We start from the raw sequence: 21259 nt of genomic DNA on the forward strand, positions 1-21259 counted from the left end.
AAAGCATTCATTATAAAATGTATATTAAATAATATAATTCTGTAAAAATTCAAAAACACAACTCCACTTATTTTCCTTATTTACCACTACAGACTTACTATAATACTTGCTTGTTTCCAGGTTTTACTGATTAAAAGGAAAAACTGCACTAAAGATTTGAACAATATTTTAACTTACCTTTAGTGTCAGGGATTTTACTGATACATCAACCACTTGTGGATTTGTACCTATCTTAGTAGCCTGATAAAATAAGTCACAGGGCTGCAAAACCTATGAGAGAAAAATCAGTATTACGAAATTAACATCATTCGTAAAATACTTTATTTAAAGACTTTCCTAGGAATAGCAAACTAGGTTAAATGAACACTTTAGCCAAAATAACTTCTGGTTATTTTGTCTCAAAATTTCCAGTTGACCAAGATGGAAACAGCAGAAGATGCTCCAGACTGCCATCCCCCACCCCACCTCCACTGCTGTCCCCAGCCACACACACACAGAATCTTTGAACAATTAGCAAAAATTGGCAGAGTCAACTTCCTCAAAACTTTGGAAAACAGTTCAAGGGTTGCAGTAACTGGGCAAATCCCAACTTGAGAAAAAGCAATCTGAAAAATGGTAGGCAAAGCACATGGTGCCTTTGCTAGCCCTTCCTACAACCCACAATCAGTGCAGCATGGAGCCAGACTGCACTCCCATTGTGGGTCCCTGACTCTGCTCCAGAGGGAGCAGAGTTACCCCAATGTGCATAACAGGGTGGCTATATGTGTGCCAATTGTCTGAAAGAATGAAACAGGAAATCTGTTGTGGGCCCCCCTCCCAAAATTTGTCCAGAAGGCAAAGAAACCACTTGCAGACAGCTAACAGTGTAACAAACAACTGGGTCAAAGCAGCCTGGGGCAAAATACTGCCTGGTATTAAGTCATACAGTAGTGCATCCAGGAGGGGGTGTTTCAGATGGAATAGAGAGGGTATCTGAACTCCTATAAACTGTAAATAGGGGAGAATTCCTAGGGCAACAAGTAAGTATAGGCGCAGGAAAAGAGCAGACTCCACGGCTTCAAAAAAGGCTCAGTTAAGAAAGAGAAGATCCTACACTTTGTATTAACCTAGGGCTGATCTTCTTGACAGTGGGGCTAAGCTCTGAAGAAACCACCAGCCAAAGACTGGTGGTTTCACTGCAGACTATCAAAAGTGCTTTTTTGCTTTGGTCTGTTTCTTTTTGTTAATTCCTTGCACTCAACGAAATTACTGTCATACCACCTGAGGAAACAAATTTAAACAACAGAGAGCTCAAGGACTAAATCCCAAAATTAACACTTAAAATATTAAGATACAGGGTACAAGAAAAGATTGGAAGACAAAGAAACAAGAAATGATGGCCCAACCAAAGGAACAAGATAAAAATCCAGAAAATCTATTAAGGAAGAGGACCAGTCTTTGGACATATCAGACACAGACTTAAAAAATAATCCTGAGAGGTGGGGCAAGATGGCGGACTGGTGAGCTGTATGTTTTAGTTACGCCTCCAGGAAAGTAGGTAGAAAGCCAGGAACTGCGTGGACTGGACATCACAGAGCAATCTGACTTTGGATATACTTCATACAACACTCACGAAAATGTGGAACTGCTGAGATCAGTGAAATCTGTAAGTTTTTGTGGCCAGGGGACCCGCACCCCTCCCTGCCAGGCTCAGTCCCGTGGGAGGAGGGGCTGTCAGCTCCGGGAAGGAGAAGGGAGAACTGCAGTGGCAGCTCTTCTCGGAAACTCATTCTACTGATCAAAACTCCAACCATAGATAGACTGAGACCAGACACCAGAGAATCTGAGAGCAGCCAGCCCAGCAGAGAGGAGACAGGCATAGAAAAAAAACAGCACGAAAACTCCAAAATAAAAGCGGAGGATTTTTGGAGTTCTGGTGAACATAGAAAGGGGAAGGGCAGAGCTCAGGCCCTGAGGCGCATATGCAAATCCCGAAGAAAAGCTGATCCCTCTGCCCTGTGGACCTTTCCTTAATGGCCCTAATTGCTTTGTCTCTTAGCATTTCAATAACCCATTAGATCTGTGAGGAGGGCCCTTTTTTTTTTTTTTTTAAATCCTTTTTTCTTTTTCTAAAACAATTACTCTAAGAAGCCCAATACAGAAAGCTTCAAAGACTTTCAATTTGGGCATGTCAAGACAAGAGCAGAACTAAGAGAGCTCTGAGACAAAAGGCAATTATCCAGTGGCTGAGAAAATTCACTAAACACCACAACTTCCCAAGAAAAGGGGGGTGTCCGCTCACAGCCATCATCCTGGTGGACAGGAAACACTCCTGCCCATTGCCAGCCCCATAGCCCAGAGCTGCCCCAGACAACCCAGTGTGACAGAAGTGCTTCAAATAACAGGCACACTCCACAAAACTGGGCGTGGACATTAGCCTTCCCTGCAACCTCAGCTGATTGTTCCAGAGTTAGGAAGGTGGAGCAGTGTGAATTAACAAAGCCCCATTCAGCCATGATTTCAGCAGACTGGGAGACTCCCTACACAGCCCAGAGCCCAGAACCGCCCTGGGGGGACAGCACTCACCAGTGACATAGCACAGTCATCCCTCAAAAGAGGACCAGTGGGTGCACGGCCTGGAAGAGGGACCCACTTGCAAGTCTCAGGAGCCATACTCCAATACCAAGGACTTGTGGGTCAGTGGCAGAGACAAACTGTGGCAGGACTGAACTGAAGGATTAGACTATTGCAGCAGCTTTAAAACTCCAGGATCACCAGGGAGATTTGATTGTTAGAGCCACCCCCCTCCATGACTGCCCAGAAACACGCCCCATATACAGGGTGGGCAACATCAACTACACACGCAAGCTTGGTACACCAATTGGACCCCACAAGACTCCCTCCCCCACTCACCACAAAGGCAAAGCAAGGGAGAACTGCCTTGTGGAGAACAGGTGGCTCGTGGACGCCACCTGCTGGTTAGTTAGAGAAAGTGTACTCCACGAAGCTGTAGATCTGATAAATTAGAGATAAGGACTTCAATTGGTCTACAAATCCTAAAAGAACCCTATCAAGTTCAGCAAATGCCACGAGGCCAAAAACAACAGAAAATTATAAAGCATATGAAAAAACCAGACGATATGGATAACTCAAGCCCAAGCACCCAAATCAAAAGATCGGAAGAGACACAGCACCTAGAGCAGCTACTCAAAGAACTAAAGATGAACAATGAGACCATAGTACGGGATACAAAGGATATCAAGAAGACCCTAGAAGAGCATAAAGAAGACATTGCAAGACTAAATAAAAAAATGGATGATCTTATGGAAATTAAAGAAACTGCTGACCAAATTAAAAAGATTCTGGACACTCATAGTACAAGACTAGAGGAAGTTGAACAACGAATCAGTGACCTGGAAGATGACAGAATGGAAAATGAAAGCATAAAAGAAAGAATGGGGAAAAAAATTGAAAAACTCGAAACGGACCTCAGGGATATGATAGATAATATAAAACGTCCGAATATAAGACTCATTGGTGTTCCAGAAGGGGAAGAAAAGGGTAAAGGTCTAGGAAGAGTATTCAAAGAAATTGTTGGGGAAAACTTCCCAAATCTTCTAAACAACATAAATACACAAATCATAAATGCTCAGCGAACTCCAAATAGCATAAATCAAAATAAACCCACCCCAAGACATATTCTGATCACACTGTCAAACACGGAAGAGAAGGAGCAAGTTCTGAAAGCAGCAAGAGAAAAGCAATTCACCACATACAAAGGAAACAGCATAAGACTAAGTAGTGACTACTCAGCAGCCACCATGGAGGCGAGAAGGCAGTGGCATGATATATTTAAAATTCTGAGTGAGAAAAATTTCCAACCAAGAATACTTTATCCAGCAAAGCTCTCCTTCAAATTTGAGGGAGAGCTTAAATTTTTCACAGACAAACAAATGCTGAGAGAATTTGCTAACAAGAGACCTGCCCTACTGGAGATACTAAAGGGAGCCCTACAGACAGAGAAACAAAGAAAGGACAGAGAGACCTGGAGAAAGGTTCAGTACTAAAGAGATTCGGTATGGGTACAATAAAGGATATTAATAGAAAGAGGGGAAAAATATATATGACAAACATAAACCAAAGGATTAGATGGCTGATTCAAGAAATGCCTTCACGATTATAACATTGAATGTAAATGGATTAAACTCCCCAATTAAAAGATATAGATTCGCAGAATGGATCAAAAAACATGAACCATCAATATGTTGCATACAAGAGACTCATCTTAGACACAGGGACACAAAGAAATGGAAAGTGAAAGGATGGAAAAAAATATTTCATGCAAGTTACAGCCAAAAGAAAGCAGGTGTAGCAATATTAATCTCAGATAAAATAGACTTTAAATGCAGGGATGTTTTGAGAGACAAAGAAGGCCACTACATACTAATAAAAGGGGCAATTCAACAAGAAGAAATAACAATCATAAATGTCTATGCACCCAATCAAGATGCCACAAAATACATGAGAGAAACACTGGCAAAACTAAAGGAAGCAATTGATCTTTCCACGATAATTGTGGGAGACTTCAACACATCACTCTCTCCTATAGATAGATCAACCAGACAGAAGACCAATCAGGAAACTGAAAACCTAAACAATCTGATAAATGAATTAGATTTAACAGACATATACAGAACATTACATCCCAAATCACCAGGATACACATACTTTTCTAGCGCTCATGGAACTTTCTCCAGAATAGATCATATGCTGGGACATAAAACAAGCCTCAATACATTTAAAAAGATTAACATTATTCAAAGCACATTCTCTGACCACAATGGAATACAATTAGAAGTCAATAACCATCAGAGACTTAGAAAATTCACAAATACCTGGAGGTTAAACAACACACTCCTAAACAATCAGTGGGTTAAAGAAGAAATAGCAAGGGAAATTGCTAAATATATAGAGACGAATGAAAACGAGAACACAACATACCAAAACCTATGGGATGCAGCAAAAGCAGTGCTGAGGGGGAAATTTATAGCACTGAACACATATATTAAAAAGGAAGAAAGAGCCAAAATCAAAGAACTAATGGATCAACTGAAGAAGCTAGAAAACGAACAGCAAACCAATCCTAAAACAAAGTAGAAGAAAAGAAATAACAAGGATTGAAGCAGAAATAAATGACATAGAGAACAAAAAAACAATAGAGAGGATAAATATCACCATAAGTTGGTTCTTTGAGATCAACAAGATTGACAAGCCCCTAGCTAGACTGACAAAATCAAAAAGAGAGAAGACCCATACAAACAAAATAATGAATGAAAAAGGTGACATAACTGCAGATCCTGAAGAAATTAAAAAAATTATAAGAGGATACTATGAACAACTGTATGGCAACAAACTGGATAATGTAGAGGAAATGGACAAGTTCCTGGAAACATATGAACAACCTAGACTGACCAGAGAAGAAATAGAAGACCTCAATCAACCCATCACAAGCAAAGAGATCCAATCAGTCATCAAAAATCTTCTCAGAAATAAATGCGCAGGGCCACATGGCTTCACAGGGGAATTCTACCAAACTTTCCAGAAAGAACTGACACCAATCTTACTCAAACTCTTTCAAAACATTGAAGAAAATGGAACACTACCTAACTCATTTTATGAAGCTAACATCAATCTAATACCAAAACCAGGAAAAGATGCTACAAAAAAGGAAAACTACCGGCCAATCTCCCTAATGAATATAGATGCAAAAATCCTCAACAAAATACTTGCAAATCGAATCCAAAGACACATTAAAAAAATCATACACCATGACCAAGTGGGGTTCATTCCAGGCATGCAAGGATGGTTCAACATAAGAAAATCAATCAATGTATTACAACACATTAAAAATTCGAAAGGGAAAAATCAACTGATCATCTCAACAGATGCTGAAAAAGCATTTGACAAAATCCAACATCCGTTTTTGATAAGAACACTTCAAAAGGTAGGAATTGAACGAAACTTCCTCAATATGATAAAGAGCATATATGAAAAACCCACAGCCAGCACAGTACTCAACGGTGAGAGACTGAAAGCCTTCCCTCTAAGATCAGGAACAAGACAAGGATGCCCGCTGTCACCACTTTTATTCAACATTGTGCTGGAAGTGCTAGCCAGGGCAATCCGGCAAGACAAAGAAATAAAAGGCATCCAAATTGGAAAAGAAGAAGTAAAACTGTCATTGTTTGCAGATGATATGATCTTATATCTGGAAAACCCTGAGAAATCAACGATACAGCTACTACAGCTAATAAACAAATTTAGCAAAGTAGCAGGATACAAGATTAATGCACCTAAGTCAGTAATGTTTCTATATGCTAGAAATGAACGAACTGAAGGGACACTCAAGAAAAAGATACCATTTTCAATAGCAACTAAAAAAATCAAGTACCTAGGAATAAACTTAACCAAAGATGTAAAAGACCTATACAAAGAAAACTACATAACTCTACTAAAAGAAATAGAAGGGGACCTTAAAAGATGGAAAAATATTCCATGTTCATGGATAGGAAGGCTAAATGTCATTAAGATGTCAATTCTACCCAAACTCATCTACAGATTCAATGCAATCCCAATCAAAATTCCAACAACCTACTTTGCAGACTTGGAAAAGCTAGTTATCAAATTTATTTGGAAAGGGAAGATGCCTCGAATTGCTAAAGACACTCTAAAAAAGAAAAACCAAGTGGGAGGACTTACACTCCCTGACTCTGAAGCTTATTATAAAGCCACAGTTGTCAAAACAGCATGGTACTGGCACAAAGACAGACATATAGATCAATGGAATCGAATTGAGAATTCAGAGATAGACCCTCAGATCTATGGCCGACTGATCTTTGATAAGGCCCCCAAAGTCACTGAACTGAGTCATAATGGTCTTTTCAACAAATGGGGCTGGGAGAGTTGGATATCCATATCCAAAAGAATGAAAGAGGACCCCTACCTCACCCGCTACACAAAAATTAACTCAAAATGGACCAAAGATCTCAATATAAAAGAAAGTACCATAAAACTCCTAGAAGATAATGTAGGGAAACATCTTCAAGACCTTGTATTAGGTGGACACTTCCTTGACTTTACACCCAAAGCACAAGCAACAAAAGAGAAAATAGATAAATGGGAACTCCTCAAGCTTAGAAGTTTCTGCACCTCAAAGGAATTTCTCAAAAAGGTAAAGAGGCAGCCAACTCAATGGGAAAAAATTTTTGGAAACCATGCATCTGACAAAAGACTGATATCTTGCATATATAAAGAAATCCTACAACTCAAGGACAATAGTACAGACAGCCCAATTATAAAATGGGCAAAAGATATGAAAAGACAGTTCTCTGAAGAGCAAATACAAATGGCCAAAAAACACATGAAAAAATGTTCAGCTTCACTAGCTATTAGAGAGATGCAAATTAAGACCACAATGAGATACCATCTAACACCGATTAGAATGGCTGCCATTAAACAAACAGGAAACTACAAATGCTGGAGGGGATGTGGAGAAATTGGAACTCTTATTCATTGTTGGTGGGACTGTATAATGGTTCAGCCACTCTGGAAGTCAGTCTGGCAGTTCCTTAGAAAACTAGATACAGAGTTACCATTCGATCCAGCGATTGCACTTCTCGGTATATAACCGGAAGGTCGGAAAGCAGTGACACGAACAGATATCTGCACGCCAATGTTCATAGCAGCATTATTCACAATTGCCAAGAGATGGAAACAACCCAAATGTCCTTCAACAGATGAGTGGATAAATAAAATGTGGTATATACACACGATGGAATACTACGCGGCAGTAAGAAGGAACGATCTCGTGAAACATATGATAACATGGATGAACCTTGAAGACATAACGCTGAGTGAAATAAGCCAGGCACAAAAAGAGAAATATTATATGCTACCACTAATGTGAACTTTGAAAAATGTAAAACAAATGGTTTATAATGTAGAATGTAGGGGAACTAGCAATAGAGAGCAATTAAGGAAGGGGGAACAATAATCCAAGAAGAACAGATAAGCTATTTAATGTTCTGAGGATGCCCAGGAATGACTATGGTCTGTTGATTTCTGATGGATATAGTAGGAACAAGTTCACAGAAATGTCGTTATATTAGGTAACTTTCTTGGGGTAAAGTAGGAACATGTTGGAAGTAAAGCAGTTATCTTAGGTTAGTTGTCTTTTTCTTACTCCCTTGTTATGGTCTCTTTGAAATGTTCTTTTAGTGTATTTTTTTTTTTTTATACAGTTGATTTAAAAAGAAAAAAAAAAGTTAAAAAAAAAAAAAAGGGAAAAAAATATGTAGAGCCCCCTTGAGGAGCCTGTGGAGAATGCAGGGGTATTGGCCTACCCCACCTCAATGGTTGCTAACATGACCACAGACACAGGGGACTGGTGGTTTGATGGGTTGAGCCCCCTACCATAGGTTTTACCCTTGGGAAGACGGCTGCTGTAAAGGAGGGGCTAGGCCTCCCTATGGTTGTGCCTAACAGCCTCCTCCCGAATGCCTCTTTGTTGCTCAGATGTGGCCTGCTCTCTCTCTACCTAAGCCAAATTGAACGGTGAAATCACTGCCCTCCCCCCTACGTGGGATCAGACACCCAGGGGAGTGAATCTACCTGGCAACATGGAATATGACTCCCGGGGAGGAATGTAGACTGGCATCGTGGGACGGAGAACATCTTCTTGACCAAAAGGGGGATGTGAAAAGAAATGAAATAAGCTTGAGTGGCAGAGAGATTCCAAATGGAGCCGAGAGGTCACTCTGGTGGGCACTCTTATGCACAATTTAGACAACCCTTTTTAGGTTCTAAAGAATTGGGGTAGCTGGTGGTGGATACCTGAAACTATCAAACTACAACCCAGAACTCATGAATCTCGAAGACAATTGTATAAAAATGTAGCTTATGTGGGGTGACAGTGGGATTGGGAAAGCCTTAAGGACCACACTCCACTTTGTCTAGTTTATGGATGGATGAGTAGAAAAATAGGGGAAGGAAACAAACAAACAGACAAAGGTACCCAGTGTTCTTTTTTACTTTAATTGCTCTTTTTCACTTTAATTATTATTCTTGTTATTTTTGTGTGTGTGCTAATGAAGGTGTCAGGGATTGATTTAGGTGATGAATGTACAACTATGTAATGGTACTGTGAACAATCGAATGTACGATTTGTTTTGTATGACTGCGTGGTATGTGAATATATCTCAATAAAATGAAGATTTAATTAAAAAAAAAATTATCCTGAATATGCTCAAGGAAAACACAGATGAAACCAAAGACTATTAGGAACACAATGAATGAACAATATGAGAATCTCTTTGATATTCTCAATGGGAAACAAACAGAAAAATACTGGTGTTGAAGACCACGACAACTGAAATGAAAAATTCCCGAGTTTTCAACAGAATAAGGAATCAGTGATCTCAAAGGCAAGACAAGTGATATCATTCAGGCTGAGGAGTGGAAAGAAAAAAGAATTTAAAAAGCAAACAAACAGAGCCTATGAGACATAGGACACCATTAAGTGTACTACTAGGTACAATATGGGAGTCCCAGAAGGAGAAGAAAAAGAGAAAGGGGCAGAAGGAATATTCCAAAGAACAATGGCAGAAAACTTCCCAAATTAAATGAAAGACATGAATATGCACATTCTAGAAGCCCAATGAACCCTAAACAGGATAAACTCAAAGAGAACCATGCTTAGACAAAGAGTAATAAAACTGTCCAATGCCAAGGAGAAGGAGAGGGCTCTCAAAGCTGCAAGAAAAAACAAACGAGTTATGTATAAGGGAGTGCCAATAAGATTAAGTGCCAATTTCTCATCAGTAACCATGGAGGCAAGCACACAGTGGGATGAAATATTTAAAGTGCTGAAAGATAACAGCTGCCAACCAAGAATTTTTTACTTGGCATGTTTTCCTTTAAAAAATCAAGGGAAGCTGAAAACATTACCAGATAAACAAAATATGAGGGAGGTCATCATCACTAGACCTGTCCTACAAGCAATGCTGTAACAAGTTCTTTCTTCTGAGTCCTCACTGGCAGCATCCTCAACAACCATATTTGTACCAACAGTCTGTTCAACACAATTCAGGCTTTCTTTATAAAGCTTCTCAAAACTCCTCTAGCCTCTGCCCACTACCAGTTCCAAAGCTGCTCCCACATTTTAGATTTCGGTTACACCCACATCCTACTTCTGGTATGAAAATCTGTATTTGTTTTCTATTTGTGTGTAATAAATTATCACAAATTTAGTGACTTAAAACAGCACAAAGTTATTGTCTTCTAGTTCTCATGGGTCGGGAATCTTGCTGAAATCAGGTGCCTGGTGGTTGCATCCTCACATGGAAAGAAACAAGCTGCTTCTATGTTCCTTCAAGGTATTCAAAGAATTCAGTTCCTTGCAGCCACAACACTGAGATTCCCCTTTTTCTTGCTGTCTGCCAGAGACTGCTTTTAACAACTAGTTACTCTTAGGTTCCTCTTGCATGATCCTCTCACAACATGGCAGTTTGCTCTTTCAAGACTCACCCAGGATAATCTCCCTTTTGTTATCTCAAAGTTAATGATTAAAAATCTAATCATATTCACTAGTCTTGCATCACACTCTAGGGAGGGGATTACATGGGGCACATACACCATGGGGGTGGAAATCATGGGAACCATCTTAGAATTCTGCCACACAAAGATTAAAAAAAAAAAAATACATCCAACCCACTCTCTCAAAGAAATTACAAAAAATCTATTATTTTAATAAATCAGCAAGATAATTGGTACTTGACTTAAAAATTCAGTATACTATTTCTCAACTTTCAGGAATAGGGAATTATGACTATTTTACAATTAAAAATGCTAGATTGTCAACATAAAATTTATGTTCTCTCTTCATCTTGAGGAAGGCAAAAACAAAACAAGAACAAAAATACAATTAAAAATACATGTGAAAGCACTGTTATCATGTGAAAAATTTCAATTGGCATTTGGTACAATTAAAACCAAGAGTTTTATTTATGTCCTCTCAAAATAAAAGTGAAAGCTTTGGTCCTTATGAAATTCTATATATTCAAGTCAAATTAATTTACTTAGGATTGAAAATGCAGCTAGTTCTTAACATTAAACATGTTTATGCCCAAGTTATACTATGCCAATGGCCATAATACAGTGCATACAGTTCAACTTAATTTTGAAGAATTGTTGGAATTATTTTCCTCTGGTATTATTTTTATTGCCTCCAACTACAACCATGACGATTCTTGTGAGAATGCTATCATTATTCTCCCCTTCATACTCCCACCCTTGCCTTGCTGCTTCCTATTTTACGTAATTTAAACTATTGCTGCATCCCTTTCCTGCTGCTACTGTTCCCCTGTAAAGAAGCAATCTTATACCCATCTACAGGAGCCTACGAGAGGTCCTATAAACTCCTTACTATAAACTGCCCCAAACTGAGGATTACTGAATAACAAGAAAAAAAGGTACAGTATATGAGTATGTGGCATATACAGTCTCAACAAGAGAATTATCACCCAAACATACTGAACTCCTGTGCTGAGATTCTATTTTCTGAGAAGGTGAATATGTTCTATGGGTGAGAAGAAATACACGTAGAACTTATCTGCACAAAGGAAGAAACCTTTGGGGGGACTGTGGAAGGGACCTCTAGTTGTCACCTGGTGTCTGTTCTCCTTTTCTTTTACAGCAATAGAAGTCTTATCTGGGCACATGGCAGCTCAGAAAAAAGACCACACTCTCCAATCTCTACTGCAGTTAAGTGTGGTCATGCAGCTATGTTCAAGACAAAAAGGATGTGAAAAGAAGCAATATGTAAAATTTCCAAATCATAACCTAAAAGAGAATTGGTATGCCCTTGCCCTCCGTTTTCTAGTTCCTTTCTTTTCTCCTTTTCAAGGGCAAGAAAAATAGATGTAGTGGTGAGTCAGCTGTTTTGCAAATGACAGCAAAGTTCCATCTTATATCCTAACCAATATACATGTATTTATTTATAACAAAATACAGCTTAGATTTCTATTTTGGTAATATTTATAACATTTATGCATCTATTACTGGTTTAGAAGCCTAGAAGCTTTTTTTAAGTATTTTTAAGAACCCTGGAGTCAGAGAGTTAACTTGAAAAAGTGTCTCTGAAGAAATAAATTTTAAGAAAAGTTATGATGAAGAGGAAGGCCAAGGGATTACTAGAGCATAAAACATAAACATGAAATGGGCCCAAGCAAATGGTCATAGGTTCAAATAATTCACAGTGAGAAAAAACACATATATGAGCAAAACGACCAGAGAGGAGAACAAAAAATAAAAATAATTAAAACTGAAATAACATAGTAAATAACTGGTAAAGTCTTAAAAGCCAAACAGCAGTTTGGAATTGACATGACAGAAAAGCAGAGTAATATCTTGATTGAAAAGTGTCAAGATGAAAGCAATTTCTTAGTGAAAATACTCCAACAAATACATACAAGAGAGACAACAATGAAAAGCAATTGAAATTATGAAAAAGAATTTCAAAGCTAGTGTAACAGGAATCTAGATTAGGCTTTCAAAACAAAGGCATTTTACAGAGCATGGTTGGAAAGTATATAAGTAGTTTTTATGTCCTAAAGTGGTACATACTAAATCTAAACTAAAATCTACACTTAAGCAGTAAATTAAAGAGTAAACTCACTGTAGTGATGTTGTCTTTTCTCTTGACTGGAAGAAATGGGCATGCTCTCACTTGGAGATCTTTAACTGCAGCAGTCATTGTATCATTTTCAAGGTCACCTTTCCAACAAATTTCACACTGTGTGGTAATGACTAAGGCAGGGGCATCATTTCTTGTCATGTCAGCCACAAATACAATTTCAGGATTTTTAATAATAATATTAATTTCCCACTTCTCTGATTCTTGTACAGGTACTAAAATATAAATAAAATCAATTAGCGTTTTGAAATATTTATAAATATTTTCTATTATTATTTATGAATAATTTATTATTTATAGGAAAATTTTTCATTCTGATTAAAAAGTAAAATAAAAGAATCTTAGATCCCAAAGTTATCTACTGCAATACCTTAATAAAGAAGTGAAGAACCTGTAGCCATAAGAACATTAAAAAATGTGGGAAAAAATTTCCACTATTTAATGGCAGAGCTGGAATCGAATACAGTTACCAACTCTCAACTCTTTCCACTATACTACAATGAATGAAATATGTAAAAAGATAATAGAAAAACCATGCTAAAAAGAAATAAAACAAAAAATGAGTACCATAAATTAAAATACTATTTTTAATTATTAAAAAGAATGGTTGATTAATTATTCTCCCTGCTTATTTTCTTCCTCCAACAAATTATTTCAAATTACTTCCTGCAGCAAAGTATAATTACTTATTCAAATGTAGGTCTCTTAATTTTTGAACCCAATAAATAGTCACACCTTAAAAAAAAAATGCAAACCGCACATCTTCCCAGTAAACACATTTAAGTTTTCTTCTAACCTCTGAAAACTGAAGATTTTAATTTATTAATGCACTTACCCAAATCATTCTGGAAGGCTAATCACGGTGTGATGTTACAGTACATCAATAATAGATATTAAGTATTAAAGTCAATAACTAACCTTCTTCCTTCGAAGGCCATGTTTGAACACTGGTTTCTACAGCACTGCCTGTAGTGTACGCCTCAAGAAACACATTTGCAACTGTCAGTAGAAATTCCACACTTGCACAAATATACATTTCCTGAAAGACTGCATCAGTCACCCAACCATCTCTGACTCTCCTGTATCTTACGTCCATCATGTCCTTCTTGTCAAACCCAACTGTCAGTCCTATCATTCTGAAAGAGAAAATAACAATTCCCATGTATGAGTACCTTAGAAATAACCAAACGTATCAGTAAAATCACTGGTAACATATCAGTATTCCAAGGTTATGCCTCCTGGGAAGAGCCACAAAATACTCCAAATAACGGACTTAAAAACTTCTAAAACACAAATGTTTAAAAAATTAAGAAGTGTGCCTTTAAAAAATTATTAGAATTTTCCAACTCAGCATACTTTTCAATTTTCATGCACTTCACATTACAATTTGCATGAGTTAACAATAACAATTTAAATCAGAGAATGGAGATTAATTCGAAATATCCTCCCCATAATTTAAATGCACTGATTATTTCCATTTATTCAACCTATCTTCAATCATCCAGCAAGAATAGCACCTAACTGAACCATGTCATTAAAAATGTTACTAAGTACCATGATGCATCTGAATTGAATCTTTGAAGAAATTAGGATGTACCCAGAAAATGAAGATGCAAACGTGGGGATAAGTTCTGTAAAATAATAAATCAACAATGTCTCAAGTGAAAACTCAGAATACTATTAAAATACATACCTAGGTGTTGCCTTCTTGACATGAGGCCTTTTATCATCTAGAATACAGTTTTTTAACGAGAAGGAAGATGATGTTGAATCATCCGTATACATTTTTAAAGTACTTATAATATTCTCCAATTTAAATTCAGCAAGTTTCAGAGAAGGATCCCGGACATCTATAAAAGAAGTCTGTAGAAAACGAAATCAATACAAAAATTATTCTAAAACATGGGCGTATTGCATATTTTAAGATGAGTTACTGAAAATTATTATCTCTGATTATATTACATGAAACATCAAAATTTTCAAGGTTCTCTAAAGAAATGTTAAAAAGAAACAGTAACTTTAACTTTAAAAAATTATTTGGCACATCACTGGCTCTATGAAGGATAACTCTTTAACAGAAATGACTTAAGTTATTTTATCATTAAAGTGAAAGGGACAACCATTTTTCTCAGAGGAACAGAAAGTCCAAAATATACATGAAATACAAGCAATTGCTATTTTAATAAATATTTACTTATATCATTTTCTCCAAATGAAAATATCTTTTCTTTTCCTCCTTGACTTACCTGTTCAGGGCCTGGACTATACAATACCATGGTGAGGTAGTCAGTTCTGAAACTCATATTTAGTGTTGTCTTAACTTGAGAGTTACGTGAATGTACTTCTACCACAGCAGCTGTCACTACAGTTGTCCCTTGGAAAAATTAAAATTATTGAATAAAAAAATAAAATCATTAAAGTTAGCTTATCAAACTTTGAAGCAGATTTAACAGAATTGTTAATTTAATAGGTATAGTAAAATGTTATTCAATAAAATAAAAAGGATTAAAAAATTTCAAATGTTGAACTCAGTAACCCTGGCTTAGGACTCCATCATAATTTGGGATTACTAATCGAGCACCTGACGTCTCTGTTTCCTCTTCCTTAAAAGGGGTGTAAGAGAACAAACTGGGTTTGTTTTGAGGATTAAGTAAAATAGCATGTGTAAAATGCACAGAATCCTGGCACACAGTTCAGAACTCAAATTTTATTTTAAGAAACCAAACCAAACAAGATAGTTTAGATGCTATTTTTTAAAACTGTTCAGCTAAACAGATCCAACATTTCTTATTTTTAAACATTTTATATTTTGAATCAAAGCTTTATATGCATTTAGTGTATATAAAATGGGCTAACCATGAAACAGAGCAATTCCCAATTCTTATTCTACCCAACTCCAGAGACAAGTACCGCCATACCAGGTAACTTATTTTTAATTGAGTTAAAATTTACATAGTGATTTATCTAAAAAATTAGCAACTAACATTCAAATTAAGATACTGAACACAAGCATCACACCAGAAAGTTACCTTATACCCTCCTTTCCAGTCAATCCCCAACCTCCCTACTACTCTAATTTAAATCATCATAGATTATTTTTATCTTGTCTATTATTCCATATAAATGGAATAATACAGATTATACTTTCTCGTGGTTTGCTTTTCTGTCAACATGTTTTTGAAATTGATCCATGCTGTTTTATGTAAGCAGTTCATTCTTTCTTATGACTAAGTAGTCATCCACTCTACAAAAATACACAGTATGAAAATGAACAATCTACCCATTCTTCTGTAGCTGGATATTTAAGTTGTTTCCAGATTTTGGCTATTAATATCTTCTGTACATATTCTTAAGCAAGTTCTTTTGTGGACACACACACTCATGGGGAAAGAGGGGAATGTGTACTAGGGCCCAGAATTAACTTGTCATAGAATTTGTCAAACCCTTAGTAAAACTGGTTATACTATTTCACAATCCCAACAGCAATATGTATGAGTTCTAGGTGTTTCATATTTTTGTTGGCATTTGTGGTGCCATTCTTTCAAAATTTTACTAATCTAGTAAATTATGAAGTAAAATCCTATCATGGTTATAATTTGTATTTTCCTGATAATTTTCATGTGTTCACTGGCCATATGCATATTACCCTATAACCAAATATTCTGGTTGTTATTTTGTTTCATTAAAGTTGTTATTGAATTCTAGTTCTTTACATAGTCTAGATATAAGAACTTTGTTAGACAGAAGTATCACGAATATTTCTCCTAGGCTGAGGCTTGCCTTTTCACTACCTTGAAACTATCTTTCAAAGAGCAGAAGTTTAAAATTTTGATGAAGTCTACTTTATAAAGTTTTTCTTTTATGACTAGTACTTTTGTATCCTTTCTAAGAAATCTTTGGCTATCACATGGACATGAAGATAGCCTTCCATATTTTCTTCTAGAAACTTGGAAGGTTTTAGTTTTTAAATTTATATTGTTGATCCATTTCAAAATTAATTTTCTGTAAGGTGTGAAAGCACAAGATTGCATTTTTCCCACATTTAGTTCTGACAGCACCATTTGTTTTTTTAAAAAATCTATCATTTCTCTAATAACTAGTCTTTGTTGAAAAGCAATTGACTATATTTTTGGGTCTACTGGACTCCACTCTGTTATACTGGTCCATTTGTTCATCCTTATGCCAATACTATACTGCCTCAATTATTGTAGATCTATACTGAGTTTTGAAATTAGGTAGAGTATATCTTGTTCTCATTTCACAGCATTTAAAAAAACAAACAAACCTGACTGGGATTATGTTGGATTTATAGATCAATTTGGGGAGAATTGATATCTTAACAATACTGAATTTTCATGAACTTTCCAAGAACATGGTTGTATCTCTCCACACATTTGCACCGCCTTTAGTTTTTCTCATCAGTGTATGATATTTTTTCAGGTCTTCCATGATTTTTGCTAAACTTCTTCCTAAAAATATTACGGTTCTTGATGCTATTGCAAATGGTAATTCTGTAACTTTATTTTTCAATTGTTACTGATAACAATTGAATTTTACATTTTAATCTTATATACTACCAAAATAATAAATTCAACTATTAGTTCTAGGAGGGTTTTCTTTGTTGCCGTTTTGGTTTTTTTTGTTCGTTTGAGATTTCTTAGGGTTAGACAATCATGCTGAGAATAAAGGCAGCTTCTTCGCTTCTTCCTTTCTACTCTTTAGACTTTTTAATACATTTCCTGGCCTTACTGTTCTGTCAATGACCTCCCGTAGAAGGTTGAACAGGAATGGTAATTGTGGACATCCTTGCCTTGTTCCTATCTTAAGAGGAAAGCTTCCAACATTTCACCATTTAGCATATGCACTAGGTATTTCTAGTTTTTATTATGGACAGGAGCTAAATTTTGTCAAATGCTTTTTCTGCACCTATTGAGGTAATCATCTAACTTTTCTCCCTTACTCTATTAATATGTAGAGTTACATTAATTGATTTTTGAATCTTAATCTAACTTTGCATTTCATGGATAAACATCACATGGCCTATGTGAAGTATTCTCTTGATATATTGTTGGATTGAATTTACTAGCATGACTAAGTATTCGCATGTCAGTGTTCATAAGGGATAATGAGGTGTAACACTCTTTTCTTGAAATGTCTTATTCTGGTTTCTGTTTCAGGATAACACTTGCTTTATAAAATGATTAGGGAATTGTTCCCTCCTCTTCCATTTTCCAAATATGTTTTTGTAATCAAGTATCATTTCTTAGTTACAAATTTAATATTAGTCATCAGTGAAACCATCTGGGCTTTGTATGTTCTTTGTGGGAAACTTTTAATATTTACTACAAATTTAATCCCTTTAAACAGAGACAAGTTGCTTTCAAAGAAATTCATACATTTCACCCAAGTTATGGAATTTATAGTCACAAAATTATTCATAAAATATTTATTATCCTGGTAGTAATCTGTAGTGATCGCTTTAATTGTAATATTGGTAATATGTGTTTTTTCTCTCCTCTCTTTCTCTCAGTCTTGCTGATGAAAGGGGTTCAATATTTTATTCACCTTTCAAAAAAAAAAAAACAATTTTGGGCTTTGTTAATTTTCTCTATTGTCTGTTTCACTTTCATTTATTTCTATTCTCATCTACACTGTCTTCCTTTTATTGATTTATTAATTTTGGTTTTAATTTTCTTTTTTCTAGTTCCTTGAATTGAAAGTTTAAATCTTTTATTTTAAACTTCTTCTTTTCTAATATAATTCTTTAAAGCTATAAATTTCTTTTGGCACTACTTTAGTTGCATACCATACATTTTGATATATTTTATGTTTATTTTCATTCAGTTCAAACAACTCTCTAATTTCCCTTATCATTTCTTTTTGAGATACTGAAAAGTTGTTTACTGTCCAAGTATTTCAGGTTTTTAAAAATATCCTATTGTTACTGATTTCTAACTTAAACCCATGTGGTCATAAAACTTGATGGCTCAGAACATGGTCTATCTTTTTTAACATTCCAGAACCCCTTAAAAGAAAAGTGTATTCTGCAATTGCTGGATGTAGTAGTATATTAATGTTTAAGTTCATTGACAGGGTTGTTCAATTCTTTTATATTCTCTGAGTTCTTATCTACTAAGAGTGATGTGTGAAAATCCCCAACTGTGATTCTGTGTGTAACTATTTTCCCCTGTAGTTCTGTCCATTTTGGTTGCGTATGTTTTCAAGCTCCATCATGAGGTGTAAACACATTTAGAATTATGTCTTCTTGGTGAACTGACCTCTTTATCGTTACTTCTAAAAAGCAACAAAAACTTGTAAAGACATATTTTTGCAATAATCAGAGGAGAAATCTGAGTAGTAACTGGATATGCCATGATTTTAAGGAAGTTTTGCTGACTGCTAAAAAATCAAGTCCTTGCTGCTCAAAGATAAATAGCAATTAATGATGTCACATCTAAGATTTGCTTTAAAATAATCCAGTAGAGTGGGAGTAAGAAGAGGAGGATTACAATAGTAACAAAAGAAGTTATATGATACCAACTGTTGAAAGTCAGTGACGGGTTTGTGTGGGTTTATTACCTTATTTTCTTTACTTTGGTGTATATGAAAAATTCCAGAAGAAAATTAAGATAATAATATATTTAAACCTTTATTTCTTGTTCCATCAATTTCACACATTATCTTTTCACTCCCCATGATTTAAAGCTGAGGATATTAATGCCCTTAGCATTTCCTCCACCTATCTTGTTGGCTTTGGTTAGTTACAGTACTTCTGTATTACCATGGTTAATAACATTTAAAATTTTACCTACATAGTCGTTGTTTAACTATGATTATGTAAATACTCTTCATTGAAGAGACTGAATAGTTGATACTTTCCCTACTGCTACAATGTCATTCAAATAAATGTCAAATTTATTAATGTTAAATAAATGTCAAATAAATGTCATTCAATAAAAGAAAAAAAACTCTTTTCATCACATTCTAACAATGACTCAACTCATGCAAAATTTAGTCTTTTTCACTCACCTCTGCATGACACAGATTTTTTTCTTAAGAATAGAAAATGTCTTCTTCCCCATATCACTTAAACAATGTAATTATTCCATATATTATATGGAATTCATGGTATTCTTCAAGACATTCTTCTGTTTGAAGGCATTCTGAATTTCCTTTTTAATAAGACCAAGTACTTTCTAGCCCAGAAATACAGGTAATCCTGGGATTCCTTCTCAATGCCTTCCTGGATAAGCCCACTGGTTTTGTATCCTGTATTTCCCTCTTTCCTGGATTTCTTGTTTTACTGGAATTATTCTCAAACTAACTTTTTTAGGAATAGGGGTATGAAGTAAGAAAACTTTGAATCAATGAAAATCTGAGATTTTATTTTCACATTTCAATGATGGTTGGGCTGTGTACTGAATCCTAGCTCCAAAATCATTTTCCTTAGAATTGTGAATGCATTGCTCCATTGTCTTCTATCATCCAGCCATCCAGTTTTGTTGATAAATCTGATTCCAATCTCTTTTACTAGGTCTCCAACAGGCAGTTGTGTTTCTTTTCTCTCTGAAACTTTAAAAATCTTATTCCTGATGTTTTGTCATTTGGTGAAAATGTACTTGCATAGGGAGTTTTTGTTTATATACAACCTCCTTGGAATTTACATCTGAAGAGTCTGTTTCAATATTTACTTAGCATTGGGGAGTATTCTTCGATTACTACTTTGCAAATTTCTTCTATTTTCTCCAAAAATATGTATTGCTCTGCAATCTGACCTTCTGAACTGAAAAGCTATCAATCATTTACTAATTTCACTTCTCTGGGGGATTTTCCTAGTTCATGAGACATTTATTTAACTATATATTCCAACTCAGTACTTACATTCTAATCTAACTCCATCCTTGATATTTTTGTTTTTCAATTTCAGCGATCATATTTTTGATTGCCAAGAACTCCTTTCTATTCTTGAATCTTTTTTGTGGATATTGCTGGGTAGGGTCCAGTTCTTATATTATCTTCTCAAAATTTTCTGAGAAAATAAATTGGAGTTTGTGCCTGTTTACATTCTTTTCTCTTCTAATTTCTCTTGTACCTTCAAAAAACACTACTCTGTTTATCTTGGGCTCTTTCACACTTGGTCTCTTGTGATTTTCTTCATATCTGTTATACTGATCTGACCATTCATATTTCACAATAAAGGTCTGGGTTGATCTTTCTAACTAATAATGACAGGGATTCCTGTAATGCTGTAAATGTAGGATTGTTTCTCTGTTAGAAAAACAATCAGTGGAAAAGAGTACTATCTCAAAGGCTTTGCAAGGGTGGGTGGTCTTATGAACTAGTAGGTTTAACTTTGAGGTAGGTAGGTTGCAAGCCAGCTATGAGGATGGACTCCTCCCCCAAAATCTCAGAATGAGGAGAGCTTCACTCTTGTGAAATAAAATCATCCTAGCAGCTCAAAGTCCTCAACTCTGTATGTGCTGGTGCTGAACTAAGAGTTCAGCTATGTTCCACATTATAGGTTGCATC

The 21259-nt window shown here is 35.8% G+C and overlaps 1 protein-coding gene across 4 annotated transcripts in view; it reads right to left on the reverse strand.

Moving 5' to 3' along the window:
- Positions 1-21259, reverse strand: part of VPS13A (vacuolar protein sorting 13 homolog A) — a 275242-nt gene that overhangs the window by 142984 nt on the left and 110999 nt on the right. For all 4 annotated transcript variants that reach the window (XM_037798536.1, XM_037798538.1, XM_037798537.1 and 1 more), the window contains exons 30-34: positions 14977-15104; positions 14424-14593; positions 13649-13866; positions 12713-12945; positions 178-270 (exon numbers count right to left, since the gene is read on the reverse strand). In XM_037798536.1, coding sequence (XP_037654464.1) covers positions 178-270; positions 12713-12945; positions 13649-13866; positions 14424-14593; positions 14977-15104 — 842 coding nt within the window. The remainder of the gene's footprint in view (positions 1-177; positions 271-12712; positions 12946-13648; positions 13867-14423; positions 14594-14976; positions 15105-21259) is intronic.

The sequence above is a fragment of the Choloepus didactylus genome, chromosome 10, assembly GCF_015220235.1.
Source record: "Choloepus didactylus isolate mChoDid1 chromosome 10, mChoDid1.pri, whole genome shotgun sequence".
In the NCBI taxonomy this organism is placed as follows: Eukaryota; Metazoa; Chordata; class Mammalia; order Pilosa; family Megalonychidae; genus Choloepus; species Choloepus didactylus.